Source organism: Pocillopora verrucosa, chromosome 4, assembly GCF_036669915.1.
Source record: "Pocillopora verrucosa isolate sample1 chromosome 4, ASM3666991v2, whole genome shotgun sequence".
NCBI lineage: Eukaryota > Metazoa > Cnidaria > Anthozoa > Scleractinia > Pocilloporidae > Pocillopora > Pocillopora verrucosa.
In genome coordinates this window covers 19108697-19125361 of record NC_089315.1, presented here as the reverse complement: position 1 = coordinate 19125361, position 16665 = coordinate 19108697, and the positions used below count along the sequence as shown (strand labels likewise).

At 34.7% G+C, this 16665-nt stretch overlaps 2 protein-coding genes across 3 annotated transcripts; one reads left to right on the top strand and one right to left on the bottom strand.

The window, feature by feature from the left end:
* The first annotated feature begins 707 nt into the window (after positions 1 to 707).
* LOC131778099 (very-long-chain (3R)-3-hydroxyacyl-CoA dehydratase) lies at positions 708 to 9121 on the top strand. Its single transcript, XM_059094483.2, has 12 exons — positions 708 to 831; positions 919 to 961; positions 1735 to 1808; positions 1973 to 2039; positions 2165 to 2292; positions 2849 to 2918; positions 3539 to 3649; positions 4951 to 5078; positions 5663 to 5775; positions 6268 to 6374; positions 6520 to 6651; positions 6922 to 9121. The coding sequence occupies exons 1-12, from the start codon at positions 709 to 711 to the stop codon at positions 6996 to 6998; spliced, it is 1173 nt and encodes a 390-aa protein (XP_058950466.2). The 5' UTR covers position 708; the 3' UTR covers positions 6999 to 9121.
* A 2209-nt stretch (positions 9122 to 11330) lies between these two features.
* Positions 11331 to 16288, bottom strand: LOC131778108 (alpha-endosulfine-like). Of its 2 annotated transcripts, none has more exons than XM_059094491.2 (4): positions 16188 to 16288; positions 16033 to 16119; positions 15778 to 15937; positions 11331 to 13346 (listed from the first exon to the last, which is right to left on the bottom strand). In XM_059094491.2, the coding sequence occupies exons 1-4, from the start codon at positions 16224 to 16226 to the stop codon at positions 13291 to 13293; spliced, it is 342 nt and encodes a 113-aa protein (XP_058950474.1). In that variant the 5' UTR covers positions 16227 to 16288; the 3' UTR covers positions 11331 to 13290. The 2 variants fall into 2 exon arrangements, with proteins under 2 accessions (XP_058950474.1, XP_058950475.1); XM_059094492.2 differs by having other exon boundaries at positions 11331 to 13343.
* Between the last annotated feature and the right edge of the window lie 377 nt (positions 16289 to 16665).

Below are 16665 nucleotides of genomic sequence, written 5' to 3'. Positions count from 1 at the left end.
TGGGTTCTCCTCTTGCCCTCCCCCCCTCCAACACATTAATAGGAGTACAAGGTATTCATGGACGTATGGGCGAGTCTTAAGGTCCCAGGGAAAGATTCACATACAACACCCACACATCGAAAAGCCACGAAGGATTTCTCGATCCCTTTATAATATTAGCCACGAAAAGATCAAGATAGAAAGGAGGAAGAAAAGAGTCAAGGTACGAAAGCATCGCTATAGACCAAAATTATGAGAAATATCGGGGGTGAAGAATCACAATTGTCCAAAAATGATCGTAAAAAATGATTTTTATATAGAAAGTTACGGTCGCTGATTTTGCCCTTTACAATAAAAATAGGTGGGGCATTTGATTACAATGTTTCCTCCGGGGGGCAGGAATTTGAAGGAATCAATCCTCAAAAGTTCAAATGCTCGGGGGGTTGTCCGGGGTTGGATGTTGAAGCTTTGAATTGATCGTCGCATAGTGTCGAAGACGGAGGGAGACGGTTCTCGGTGGTAGTTGTCCGCTTATGTTTGCTAGATGGCGGTTTAATGGATAAATTTGAAGATTACGACGCGTTAACTTTGTTAAAATTACCGCCATTTTTACTGAGGTCAATTATTGCTATGGTTTTATTGGTGCAGATGTTAATCTGTGGTGACCCCCGTAGTCCAGGCGATGTTTGTCCTTTACGTTGCCCATCATGCTCTGTATTCTTTTTGCTCATGACGCTTTGCATCATGGATAATCTTGCAGTTTCGAAGATGGCGGCGGTTTTCAAACCAATAATTCGATGGGCTCAAAGCAAGGAGCGAATATTTTTAACACTGGAGTTGTCAGATGTTCAGGTTTGGTAATTGCTACAAAAAATTATTGTAGTTTATATCTAACCGTTCGTGGTATTCCATTTACAATTTGTGCAATTCCTCTTGCAGTATCCAGCTGTAGAACTGACTGGTAACCGGTTGGTCTTTCAAGGTAAGCAGGCCATTTTACATCATGTATTCCAAGGAGCGATGATATCAGTCCTTGTTCTTACTAAAACCCAAGTAGCTAACAATGAAGAGAAGTATAAGAATTTGAAAATATCTCTACATTCATGACTTCGAAGCTGTCCGTACACTGTACCTGTTGTAATTTAAGCTGTATCCATGCTGTTTTCTTTCGTTTCCCAGCCTGCTTAAAGTAATGTTGTTTTTATTTTCACAACACTCTTAATCCTTAGCAAGGGTTTGATCACATTTTTTAAGTGCTAAGGCATCCCTATGAGATACATTTTAAAAAATTAAAACCAGAAGTGAACTCCTTCATGCCCCATGTGAAGTTACATGTGTGTTGTTAATGCAGGTAGTGAAACTTTTTTTATCCTGGTGCTGGTACCTAGGTCCTACCTTCTTATGAGAGCTGAGCCTTTATCTCCTAGATGTGGTCGGCATGTTACTTCTCCTTACAGTTTTATTATGTAAACCAGTAAAAAGTTGACAATACAAAACTAATTCATTAATAAGCATGAGGGTACCATTGACAGAGGAGCAAATTCTCCTTACTCGCTTCTAAGGAGAGTTGCAGGAGCAAGAGCAGGTATAAATTAAGAAATTATCATTAGAACCCAGGAGTTGAATGGTGGTTAGCCTTAGATTTTGAGCAAAGTCTGTCCCTTTTTTATTGCTTTAATTTTGGTAATGTGTGCTGTTTCCTTCTCTTAATTTACTGAAGAATAATTTCAGGGTCTGTGAATATTTGTGTTACAGGATTTGGTCATGGAGCCAGAGGGGAACAGCAGTACCATGTGGACATTGATTTCTATAAGCCTGTTGATATTACAGTGAGTCTTTGTTGATATTTGTAGACATTTTTTTTTTACAAACTAAGTTAATTTTGATAATTGTGATTTACCTGTTGTGGAGAGTTTAGACATGTTTTACTTACGTTGAAAACAATTATGGTTGTCAATTTGATAACTTGATTAATTTAATCATTGACTTATAGGCAAGCAGTCATAAAGTTCTGGATCGTCATGTGGAATTTTCCATTGCTAAGTTGAAAGGGCAGCAGGGTAGGTGCTATCACTAACAGCAGTCATCTTGTTGGAATTTAGTATGGAGTCAATGCATGTATTAAGAACTTAATTGATTTGTAGTGGACTTTATTGATTTTATGCACTGTTTGTGCTGTGCTCAGAGTTCTGGCCCCGTCTTATTGTGGATGAACAAAAGCCGGCCTGGTTGAAAGTCAACTTTGATCGATGGCAAAGTGAAGATACCTCTGATAGTGAAAAAGATGAACTGGAAGAACAAGCTAAACTAGAGGTGAATAAAATCAAACACAGGTCACTGTTGCATTGGCTGAAATGATGATTAAGATAACTTTTTTAAAACTTTAGAACCCCAAGGTAAAACAGAGATTGATCAAGACAAATTTCAGGGAAGATTTCTTGTTCTGAGCATGTCACATGAAAACTGTCTCGCTATAACTAGGAGTTTTAACATTTTTGTTTTATTTAATTATCACCTTGTCAGCATAGCAGTTTGGGTTTGTGTACAGGAAAGCACTGGACAGTATAATTTAGTAATATTCAAAGTGAAATTGTGTACAAATGCTTCAAAAAATATGTATTTAATCAACCAATCAAGAAACCATGAGTTCTGGTAATTAGCCATGAACAATAAATTTTTTCACATTTTTTGAAACTTGACAAGAATTTTTGAGTAGTTTTACTTAAACAGTGTACAGTATGACTGTGACAGTTTTTTTTATGTCCTTTCAAAATGAAAATTTAATCTTATGGAGTTCATCATTAAGAAGCAAACTTAAAAAAATAGTTTGGGAGTGATGTGTAACTAATAAATTTATGTTTGTTTTCAGAACTTGATGGCTAATACCAAAGCCATGGAATTAGATCTGGACAATGAAATAGAGAAAACCAAACAAGAAGGTATGCATTCTTCTAATGTCTCCCAAATTGCAAAGCATTATGATCACAATTTTTGAAGACAGTGCATCAAGGTCCTTCCCCTTTTTCATCTAATACTTCTTTAAACATCCCAAGAAATTATCAAGAATTTTGTTAATTGCAAGATGGGGTATCTTTTAATCAAGCTTTAGGTCAAGGAGCCTGGACATCTTTAACATCCTCATGGCTTGACATGAGAAAAGAACCTGATGGATATCTAACTTTCTTGATCTTGTACTCATTCAATATGGATTTACTATAATAGCATGGTCAAAATGTAATATTCAGTAATCTCACTTTCTGGTGCCTAAATTGGTATATTTGCCTATCTTGCTGTCATTTCAGTCTTTTTCTTGTGGTTAGGACAGTAATGTCTTAGTTTATGATTCTAGTCTTAGAAAGTACCTGTTTATAGTGATTGACCTGATTAAACTAGAAGTGTTTGCTGTGGGTAGCAGTAATTATTAGAACTTAAGTGGAAATACACAGTTGTAATAAGGTGATTTTTAATGTTCCCTACATGTATCTACTTAACTTCTTAAACATCAAGAAATTTTTTTTAAATCATTAATGTGAAAAACAAAGGGTTTTTTTTTTTATAGTTTTCAGATTTACTCGAACATTCTACTTGGTTGTGTATAATCTCATGCAAGGAGGATTATATCTCTACATCACTTCAGTCCTTCTGTACAAAGCAATTTTTCAAGGAACAGGTATATCTTATTTGAATTCACTTTTTTAGTAGTTAGAACAAATGCGTAATTATATCTGTCATCTGTCACTATTTTGATATCAAGTATCAGTCAGATGAGATATACATGTAGGGGTACCCATGTTTTCTTTAAAAATGCATGTTGTTTCTTGTAGGACTGGTACAATTGAAGGGTTTAGGTGCCTTATGCACTTATCAGTGGCCATCCCGGGGGGTTGACCCTGGGGACATACGTGGGGATAGTGCAGGATTTGCTGACTTTTATCGCTAATTTTTGGCCCAGGACGGGGGCATTGGACTGCTTTTGTTGCTCTTTTGAAGCAAGATACACAGGGAAAGATACATAGGATTTGTAACATTGCCACCATCTTGAAAATGAAAGATCTGGACCGCAGGGACTGAGTATCACCGTTGAACGGCAAAAAGCGACTTAGGATGTTTTTAACTTTGAGCCCTGTATGGCTCTGTATAGTAAACACAGGCTGAAGTAAGTGTATGTTCGTTGAAATTGTCATTCTATGACTTACAAGGTATAAAGCTGAACCTCGCTGTGTGCAGAAAACAGGTGGATTATCTATTTTGCTTACTGTATATATTATTGTTAAACTTTTATTAAAAAATTATGCAGGAAATTGCATTACAATTTGGGAGTCCTTTCAAATTATGCTCCCTGGGGGAGGGACAGTAGTAGCTTTTTGTGGAAGAATATTGGCCCTGAGCTGGGTAGGTGGAATTTGCAAATGTCTTAGTGCAAATGCCTGGGGGTTCCCCTGGGTCAACCCCCTGGGATGGCCGCTGATAAGTGCATTATGCTTCCTCAGTTTTTACCCTTCATCCTCTAACAGTGATGAGCATCTAATTTCCCCTCACATTATCACCAATATCATCAAACAGTGAGATTTAAAGGGCCATTAATGCTATCTATTGGATAAATCATTATCCAGTGGATAAATGATGACAAGATATACTTTGCTATCAACCAGATAGTGATTTACTTAGTGGATAGTGTCATCCACCCTTTGAACAACTGGGTGTACATGTACACATAAGAAGTTAAAAAAAACCTCTATTTGTGATTACCACAGGGAATGTAGAGAGATCAGTGTGGAGAATATAAAATACTTATGTTAGGGAGGAAAAGGTTAATTATGGTTAACATTTTGTCCCATTCTGTCTCAAACTACTAATTAAAACACTTCCAATCTAACTTTACAAATAGATTTTGGTTTGCTACTATTACTACAATATTCAGTCAAACTCTGGCAACCAAGATTGGTTTATATATTGCATTTGACATTTTAGATGCCTTCTCTGAAGCTTATGACTCAGTCAGTGATGTACTAGCCTCATGTCAGTTGGCAGCCTTCTTGGAGGTTATTCATCCTATGGTTGGTATTGTCAAGACTGGTGTACTGGCTCCATTCATGCAGGTATATTTTAAAGTTTATAATTAAAAGTACATTTTTTGTAAGCTTTTGAAAATACCAGTAAATCATGTTTGACTTGTATATTTAATAGATTGTAGCTAACAAGTTGATCCTGTCAAGGATAACCAGGTGAACAAGTTTGACAGGTTACATGTGATGATCACTGATTATCTGTCACTCATTGGTATGACCATTTGTTGACAGTGATGGAGTACACTGTAACTTCTTACACATGCAGGCATTCTAATTGTTCAAGACAATCATGCAATCCTCTCCTAAGAGTGTCAATCACTGGAGCTTTGTAATTCTGATGTGATACTGTCTAAATATAATTTCTATGTATACTAAATAACCTTTTTTCTTAAACCTCAATTACAATGTACTTGTACTTCTATCCAATCACTGACCAATGTTCATATTTAATTTTTTCTAACAAAGCTCAGAATTGATCATCTTAGCTATCACGAGGTGCTTCTAACCTTTGTCTACAATTTAATACACTATAGAGCAGACTGAGTGTGAATATAATTCACTGCTGATTTCTCTTGATGAGAGATTATAATTTAGGTTCTCTTTTATACTATTAGGTTTTTGGTAGAAACTTGGTTCTTTTCTTGGTAGTGGTTGCAAATAAAGAGCTCCATAAACTTACAGCTGTATATGGTCTTTTCATTGTATGGTCTCTTATTGAAGTTGTACGGTAAGCTCTTTTTCAAATCTTTGTGAAAGTATTGATTTAGTGACTACAGATGGTTAAAATTTGTCAGCATGTGTAAATAAGGTAATGCTATTGGCATTTCAGCATTTAACTGGCTAGTGCTGTTTTGACATAGTAATGATACTCAAATCAGAGCAGGATCTTGATGTTAATTTACATGAGTGATTTTTGAGCCAAACATGATAGTAGGAATTTCAAGGCCACTATTCTGGTTATAGCATTAACTAAGACCTGGATAGTTTTTTCTATCTTTTGAAAATTGATTGCAATAAATTTCTTGTGTTGCATGTACAGTGTATGAAAACACCTGTGTGACATCTTGTGTTACATTTCTACATGTAAATGTTCATGATTGTATGTATTGAATGAAAACTATGATGGTGCATTTTGATGTTTTGATAATTCAGTTGAAGAAATTAAATTTATGTAAACTATATTTTTTTTACACTATTCTGTGGTGCTTTTGTATTTAAGGTACCCATTTTATGCCTCTGAGATCCTTGGCATAAGAATTGAACCCCTGATGTGGCTTCGATATACATTATGGATTCCTCTGTATCCCCTTGGTGTACTCTTTGAAGGTAACTTAACACTAGATCATTAATTTATTAAGCAATATTTCTGTGGTCTGGTGTTATTCTTCAAGCATTACACTGCCCCCTACCCATTTTTTTATGTCCCAAACATTTGTCTTTAGCATTGATTATTTTTGTTACAATCTTGCAGTTACTCTCATATGGAAGGCAATTCCTTTACTGGATGAATCTGAGAGATTTTCTGTCAAACTACCAAATGCATTGAACTTCAGTTTTAGCTTTGCATGGTACCTCAGAGTATATCTTTTCTTTCTTGTTATTGGTGAGTATGCCTAGATCAAATTTCAATGACAACGTACAGAAAAACCTTATTTTGATGAGGAATTTGAACTGGTACATCAGGATTGATTCAATTGTAATTACTTTTAGAGACTAATTGAAAGGCTCAGAGCAAGAACGACCCCTTGATTTTTCGGCCATTTTTGAAAGTCTTCAGAAGTAGTTGTCAACTACTTCTGAACACTTTCAAAAATGGCCGAAAAATCAAGGGGTCGTTCTTGCTCTGAGCCCTCCAATTGTGTTTTTTCTCCAGGTGGCTGTTACATGATGAGACACATGTATGCCCTACGACAACGAAGATATGGCAGGAAGAAAACAAAAACAAAATAGCAACCTTCTCCGTCAATAATACCTGCAACATAAAGGCCTAATCATGCCTGCCAAGACTTTAAAAGTCAGATCTCTCTCAAAAATTGTTGATGATTCTTTTAACTACAAAGAAAACAATTATACAAAGGAAGGCACAGCATGCTGTTCAGTGCTGCAGTGTTGGCTGTGGCAAGCTGACAAGTACTTACCTGTTTCATTTAATATATCAAAGGAAAGTCATGTTACACCGAAGATTGATAAAAGGTTACATTTAGAGACTGTGTTCCACATGGTTACTGTAAATACAATGTTTAGCATCCGTGGTCAGGAAGAACTATCAATGAAAAGTTATTCCTATAAGTTTTCTTGATTTTATTGAAGTAGACAACCTTAGTAGGTAGCATTTCTGCCATTTTTATTTGGGGTAGAAGTGTGTTTTCAAACAGCAGTTGGTGATCAAGAATATAATTTTGACTGAGAGTACCATAAAAGAAGTATATCAAATCAGTGGGTTTCCTATAAGGTTAACATACCCCAGGTACAATTCTGACGGTTGGCAAGGAAGTATTGCCTAGATATATTGAGTAACAGTTAAGTAAAAGACTATTATGCCAAGATGGAAGGACATAATTACAGTTGTTACAAGAATCTGCCACAATTCTAACTTACAAAGTCTCAACAAGGTTAACTTTATGGCATTTACTTTGGATTTAAACAATTTTTTTTTACCAATGTTTTGACTTCAGTTATTGATGTAACTGTGTTAATGCAATATCCCCTCCTAAAAATTCATTTATACAGTATTTATACTGTATCTACCAATAACAACATCTAGATTCTTGATGCTAATGCAGGTAACAAATATATTTAAGCATGCAACTTATAAAGGTTACAGTGTTTATCTACAAGAATCTGCCACAAATATAACTCACAAAATCTCAAGGTTAGGATTAATGCATTTACTTTAGATTTTTAAAAACAAATTTTTTAATATTTTGACTTCAGGTATTGATATAACTGTGTTTAACTGTTTCTCATTTTCAAGATTTTTTCTGACATGCTTTTAAGAGATATTTTAAAGCAGATTTTAAAAGTTCATAGGTTAATTGACAAGCCATTTTGACATTTTAGACTACTGACTTTCTCAGTTAACAATTTTAAGTATAGCCACCAAATTTTAATCTTGATGAAAGTCATCTAAACACCATCCCAACCATTATGTTTATATGGTAATAAAATGTAAGTATAAAAAACTGTGTCACACTGTTCCTTAGGTACAGTTATGATGGTTGTTAGAGAAGTATTGCCTAGAAATATTGATTAAAAATTAAGCAATAGACTATTGTGCTAAGATGTAAAGACACAAATGCGGTTTTTACACTTAATGTGACAACTGCATTTATGTACTTGCATCCAATCACACCAATCCACCCATAAGATTGCCAGTACTATCTTAAATATTTTGCAATTTTATTATTTTTTAACTCCCATGAGTGACCAAGTTGGAATTTCTTCTTCCAATATCAATAAAATATCAACCAGATAAGTCATGAAAATGAAAAATATCAATTTGGGGATCATTAGTTGAACCATTACTAAATTATCTCAACTAACATTATAAGAATTGTATGGTTGACAGTAAGGAGAGGTATAAAATTAAGCTGGGAGTTAAAGGGTTAACAACACATGTAAATGAGATCATGGCTGAAAATTGATACAGACTGTTTGTCTCAAGAGAGGTAACAACCTCCTCTTAAAGTTCACTGCCTCACCTCTAAATATATTATTTGTAAGCAATAATCTGAAGATCCTTTGAAACTTCATTCAAATAATTAAAAGGGCAATCAAACCGATCAGTATTTGTGAGTGAAGAACAGTCAAAGCTTTATCAAAATTAGCACTTATAATGAAAAATTAGACAAGGGGGGAGCTGCAGCCCAGGTCAATACAGTAGTAGTGACTCACTCCAATGGGACAATTTATTCTCTCCTTTAGCTATCTCACCTCCTCTTATGGATAGTAACTTGAGTTGGCCAAATTGCTGGTCAAAAAAAAAAGGTAGAATATAGGGTGAAAGATCACACATTGTAACACATTGTCTGTACAAGGTTTAAAGTCAGCTTTCTCCTGAAAAATTTAAGACTTATGTTGGTGGTTCATTAAAAAAAAAAAAAAAAAAAAAAAAACCAAACAAACAAAACAATTGATTCGAAGGTATTCTTTATGGTGCTGCAATTTTTTCTTTTGCAAGCCACCAAGCACTTGCATGTTTCATATAATAATTATATCAAAGAAAACTTGTGTAGCACTGAAGATTGAAAAAAGGTTACACCAAGAGACTGAGTTCTACATGGCTTCGGTAGATACAATGTTCAGCATTAATAGTCAGGAAGAACTGTCAATTAAAAGTCATTCACACAAGTTTTCCTGATTTTATTAATAAAAATAGAAATCTTGGTACAGCAGGTTGGATTCCTGCCATCTCTATTTGGAGTAGGAGTGTGCTTACTTCCCAAACAGCAGTAGGTAATCAAGACTATAATTTGACCCAGAGCACCATGTACATGTAAGAAGCATATCAAATTAATGAGTTTCCTACAAGGTTAATATAGAGTCACAAAATATGACAATGAATGCATCCTAACTGGTTTCTCTGAGATATGGACTTCTAATGCACAATTGAGCAAGTAAGAGGGGGTATGGAGTGAAAAATCAGCAAGCCAGTGGCATTCAAAGTAAACTTATCCACATCATAAAAACATTTCTAATCAATGAATTATTTTCAAACCTTACCCTTGTGATTTAATATAACTTTGTACTCTAGGTGAGGATTCTCCCACTCTAATTATAACAGCTTCATTCTACACCTGCAGTCATGAAGACAGGTACTACAATATCTCCTCCCAAAATTCATTTATATCCTCCAGTAACATCATCTAGATTCTTGATGCTACAGCAGGTAACAAATACATTTAGCATGCAACTTATGAAGGTTACAGTGTTTATCTACAAGAATCTCCCACAATTATAACTCACAAAATCTCAGGAAGGTTAAGTTTATTGCCTAGAAATATTGATAAACAATTAGGCAATGGACTATTATGCCAAGATAGAGAAAGACCCAAATGTGGTTGTTGCACAGAATGTGACAACTGTATTCATGTACTTTCATCCAATCACACCAATTAACCAATGAGAGTGCCAAATATTTTATGATTTTATATGAAAGGTTTAACAACACATGTAAATGAGATCATGGCTGGAAACTGTCTCAACTGTTTGTCTCCAGAGAGGTAATGATTTCCTCACAAAGTTCACTGCCTAATCTCTAAATACATTATTAGTAAGGAATAATCTGAAGATCCTTGAAACTTCATTCAAATAATTAGGAGGCAATCAACAGATCAGTTTGGAACTTTTTATTTCTAAGCAAATGTATGTATGCACAACTTGAGGATACACTAGAATTGACAGGTAACAAAAAGTTTTGAAGTAAATTGAGGTATAAGGAAGTATTTGTGAGTGAGGAACAGTCAAAGCTTTGATAAAATTAGCACTTACAATAATAAACAAAGGCGGGTCTACAGCCCAGGTTAACACAGTACTAGTGACTTACTCCAATAGGACGATTTACTCTCTCCTTTAGCTGTCTCACTTCCTCTTATGGGTAGTTACAAAAGTTGGGCAAAATGCAAGCCAAAAGAAAAAGTAGAATGTAGGGTAAAAGATCTTTGAGATATAACAACACATCTTCTATACAAGGTGAAAAGTCAGATCTCTCTTGAAAATTTTAGACTGATGTTGGTGGTTCATGAACAAAAAAAACCAATTGAGTCAAAGATATTCTTTTCAGTGCTGTACTTTGTGCTGTGGTAAGCCAACAAGCACTCACGTTTCATATAATATATCAAAGGAAACTTATGTAACACTGAAGATTGAAAAAAAGGTTACACTGAGAGACAGTGTGTTCCACATGGCTTCTGTAAATACAAAGTTCAGCATCAACAGTCAGGAAGAACTATCAGTGAAAAGTTATCCACAGAAGTTTTCTCAATTTTATTAAAGAAAATATCTTGGTACAGTAGGTTGGATTTCTGCCATTTCTATTTGGGGTAGAAGTGTGTGTTTATTTCCCAAACAGCAGTTGGTAATCAAGACTATAATTTGACTGAGAGCAACCTTATAAGAAGCATATCAAATCAATGGGTTTCTTACAATGTTAATACAGTCGCAAAATATGACAATGAATACATTCTACCTGGTTTCCTCTAATGCGCAACTGGGCAAGTAAGAGGGGGTATGGAACGAAAACTCAGCAAAACAGTGGCATTCAAAGTAAACTTGTTCACATCATAAAAACAAAATTTCAATGAATTATTTCCAAATCTGACCATATTGATTTAAAACAACATTCTCCCTAGATGAGGATTCTTCCACCCTAATAGCCACTTCATTCTACAACTGCACTTCTAAAGACAGGTTTATGACTGCAATATCCCCTCCCAAAAATTCATTTGATCCTTTGGTAACTACATCTAAATTGTTGAAGCTAATGTAGGTAACAAATTTATTTACCATGCAGTTTACTTAAGTTACATACAAAAATCTGCCATAATTCTGACTAAAAATCTCAAAGTTAGGTTTATTGCATTTACTTTGGATTTAAACAATTTCGTTAACAAATATTTTGACTTCAGTTAATGATGTAACTGAGTTTAACTGTTCTCATTTTTTAAAGTAGATTTTTAAAGTTCACAGCTTATTTAACAAATCACTTTGACATTTTAGACCACTGACTTTCTCAGTTTGCAATTTTAAGCTGTCACCAAATTTCAACCTTGATGAAAGTCATCTAAACAACTTCCCAACCTGCATGTTCAATGACACATGCAAATAAGATCTAGCTAGAAATTGATACAGCTGTTTGTCTCAAGATAGGTAACAACTTACTCTCAAAGTTCATTGCCTCACCTCTTAATATATTCTTTGTAAGCTATAATCTAAAGGTTCTTTGAAACTTCATTCAAATAATTAAGAGGCAATCACACAGGTCAGTTTGGAACTGTTTTTATTTCTAAGCAAATGCCATTTGAGGCATGTAAATGTTTGTTTATAAACAATTTTGGAATACATGAGAATTGATAGGTAACAAAAAGTCATGAATTTAATTGAAGTATGCTATTGCATTTGTGAGTGAAAGACAGTCAATGCATTATCAAAATTGGCTTTTATAATAAAAAACTAGACAGAGGTGGAGCTACAGCCTAGATCAATACAGCTCTAATGACTCACTCCAATTGGACAATTTATTCTCTCCTTTAGCTGTCTCACTTCCTCTTATGGATAGTAACTTGAGTTAGGCAAAATGCAGGTCAAAAAATTGGTAAATTTAGGGTGAAAGAGCTTTGAAAAATAAAACACATCTCCTTCTTTACAAGGTTTTAGTTGAATAAGCTAAAACAATGAGATATCATAATTGATGATAAAGTTATTTGTTTTTTCACAACCAGTTTTTTAAAGGAATTGCACTGGAGAGAGGGAGAAAAGAAGACAATTTAGAACCTGCTTTACTGCCATCTGGAGATATATTTCCTGATATGATAAGTTTAGGTCCCTTTATTTCATTTCAACGATTTTACAAGTAGTTTAGGAGTCCACCAACCTGTTTTAGCATAAGACTGTTAGAGGGAAGATTTGTTTGGGCAAAGAGTTCCTTGGCAATTTATACATTTTAATATATTTTTTCTACCTTTTCCACACATCTTGTTAACTAACTGAGTATTCTTCCTTTTAAATACCATTTGCAGAGAACTATAGACATGCTTAAATTATGATAATTTAGTTTTATAAATAATGATTGTACATGGAAAATGTAGATATAAACATGCAGCTGGCACTGGTAAGCACTAACAGCTAGTTTGAGAACTGGAACTCACCCTGCCAAAATCCTATGCCCTAAGCAATTGAATAAAAGAGCTTTAAGTAAATATTTTACCACATTACTGTACAATTACATAACAAAAAATAGTTTCTCTTCAGTGAACTACTTAACACAGAGTTAACCATTAATTCCATATCAAATTACAATAGCCACAGCATCAAATGAACAAGAAAGAGTACATCTTATCAGGAAAAATAGTGCAAGTGTTTCAACTTTGAAAGCAAGTAAGTACTTATGTTACACTACTTCATAAAATTAAGTCAAGCATTATTACCTCAGAAGATTAATATACCATGATCATTTATGCTAACTACAAGTGTAGCTTTTAGTTTAACTAATGATGAAGTCTTGAGCACTCTCCAAACCAGAAGATTACTGATCCATTACAAGGTTAAACTCTCCACTTCTTGCACGAGTGTGATAGTCTGCTGCAGCATAGAGTGAGAATGGAGTTATTATATCTCTGAATACAATAATAGGGCACACATGTATGACATAGTTGAACAAATCACTATTATTTACAAAAAATTGAAAAACATTTAAGTCAAATTAAGGACAAAAACATCATGCAAAGACAGTAACTTAGTTATCAGGCAAAGTTAATGGGTTAGAAAATTTTTAAACTCAGAAACAAGATTATTAATCTAGTTACTGATTAGATTTAGAGGTTAAGAGTGAATAAATAAACAAATTGACACAACATTTAAGTGAAATCTTTTAAATGTACAAGTCAACACAATTACGCATAATGTAACCAAAAAAATTTTGAATAACCTCAAAACAAGCCAGACCAATTTAGGTCCTCACAAATACTCTACGTTCACACTTTCTCTACATTTACACTGTATACACAATTCAGTCTGGCCCCCTTGTGAAAGAGACACTTAAACAGCCTCATGCAAGGGGTAAACAAACTGTGTTTATCAAAAAGAAACATACTTTCTTCAGGAAAATTTGGATCCAAAGTGATTCAGATCAAGACACATTAAAGAACATTAAGAGACCAATGAATCCTCTCGTAGAGATGACTTATCAGTTCCTTTCCTAAATCACATCTCAGTAATATTGAATCAGTTAGCATAATCTGAATTTAATGCTGAGCATCTTGATCCACATAGATAAAAGAAGGTTACAAAAAAAGAAATGGAAAAGAAATAAATTTCACTAGACTTTCTGATAAATAGAGAGTAGCACCTTGCTACAATACTACCACAAGTTCGTACAGTTAAAATCATGGTATTGACCAACTGTTAATTTTTTAACAATCTTACAGCTTCAAACTGTCAAATGTTACCGACCCATAAACCAGCTGCTAGCAAAGGTTTAAATACTATTATTAGTGTCACCTAAATTCCAACCAAAACAGTGTAAAACGTTGTAATTTGTGACCAAATCTTCTTTTACTAGTCACTATGATTTTGTTGATTGTTTTATGTACATGTATTAGAGCAAATGTAAAAGACTGGAAACTTCTAGATTGTTCAAAAATTCTTCTATCATTTATTTAGGATTCTAGCCATATGAAACTACACTGGGTTCATAGCAAGCCTTTACAGATAAATACTCAAAAAGAAGAAGCAGAGGTATTAAAATAACAGTACAAAAATGGTTTGAAAAGTTACACTCTGGCAAACAGTTACTACGAAGCTACTAAAAATGGACTCATTTGAATACAAGGATCACAGATTATAAAACCAATTTGGTCAAACTCATGTTGCAGCTAAACAACTACCAGAAATGGAATGATGTGAAACGATTAAGTGTTGCTGATGTGAAACAAACCTGGCTGTAAACAATGTTTACATGAAATAATTTAAAACTACCACAAAATTTCTTTCAGTCATTTCACCTGTAGTTGTCTAGACATTTTAAGAGTTCCTGTCTGTATTACAAGAAGCATATTACTTAGCCATGAAAAGGTTATATGCTTCTAATATTGCATTGGGCTGTGTGTCAATGTGTGCTTTCCACATGTTGTAAACTGATTTAACTGGAACAACATACCAATTTTACTGTCAATTCATCAACTGTAATTTCAGCTGAATTTGTCACTTATGATACTTTCCCTCCAAAATCACATCTTGGTGAAAAAATCTAATTAGAAGAGCAGTCAATTGGGGGTTATTTGATGTCCTGTATGAATATTATCAGCTTTCTTAATAACTTTACCAAATCAATACTGTATAATAACAAAAAAATTCCTAGAAGTACAATGTACTAGGGTTTTCAGAAACAGATCAGTCTCCAGTCACCCCTATCCCCATGAAAAATTACTCTCCCAGCTACGATAAAGATTGGAACTTCACTTCACTGATAATATGACTGAATGGTCCACTTACATGTATACAAAACGCCGTACGTACAGTTGTGAGCTCAAACTTCCCCCATGCGTTTACTGCGTAATGATTGCAAAATAAGACGAGCAGTATACAACTTCACCGTTATCATTAACAGTGCTTTCAACGTCAAGGAGAAAGTAAATGATTTGTCGCAAATTTCATGTTCAAAAGAATCATTCGACCTTAATTTACTTTCTATTTTGTGTGCTCGGATTTGCTCTTGAAAAATTTATTCAAAATAGACATTTATAATACAGTTAAGAGTTTACACAGCTATAAAAATCGCTAGTTTGGCCTGTTAACTTGATTTTAAATCCACAATTCGCGAATATTACACGATAAATTAAAGAATTTTTCTACAATCTTTACCAAAATATAATTCTAAGATTCAGAAACAAACTACTGCTCCGATCCAAAAAGCGGATGTCAAGAAGTGCAAAATTATCAGTTGTTCAGTTTGCAGCTTAAAACTACCGTGTTACCGCCACTGGCGGCTGCTCTTGGCCTTCCACCAACTTACTAGGCACAGACGTTTTCCTGTGTGGGATGTTATCGGGTGTGGGGATGGCTTTTCCGACTCCAACGGGCAATTTTCCCCTGTTACCAATGGCCGCTGCGGCGGGACCTACTTTTTTCTCGCTCTTCGCCATGGCGTAATCGCCAGAATCAAAATATTTCACCTGAACGAGAAAGATACAGCGTTTCAGAAAACGATAGACATTCGACAAGTCTATGAAGAGTGAAAGGAGTTTTAAAAGTGCTGTAAAAATCATACCCCTCTCTGCATTCTCTTTTTCAAAATATCAGTGGCAACTGGTTTCTTCCCCGGAAACTTGAGCGCCAGTTTCTGCTCTTCGGTGAGCTAAAAGACAGAAAATGGTGAGGGAAAAAGAAACACATGACTAAACTATAGGTAGGAGCGAATGTTACCTCACTCGGCTTTTCTTCAGGGGCTGTTTCTTCACTCATCTTCCACGACGCTCTCTAAATAAAATGGCGGACTTCAACTGCAATCCACCGAGCTTTCCAAATTTGGAAGAAGGTTCTTTACTTACATACCCCTGTCTGGAGAAAGATTTGAGAAATTGTCCGGGGTGGGGTTGGGGTGAGATGACTAAAAAATTTTAAACATAGGCATGCGTAGCATGCAAGAGTTATCTTTTTTAGACGGGTGGGTTAAGATGGGGCACTTTGTGTACCTCATGTTTTCACTTTTGTATCAGAAAAAGATCATTATTTTAAAACGGACGGAAATATCGCATTACTTCACCTTAAGAGAAAGAAAAAAACCTAAATTATCTGAACTAACACGGGTATTTTGTGGTCTATTGTCTCTATTGTCTAAATACTTCTAAGCAAAAATAAAATGCATCGGTGCCACACTTACTGTTGTCTCCTTCGAAGCAGT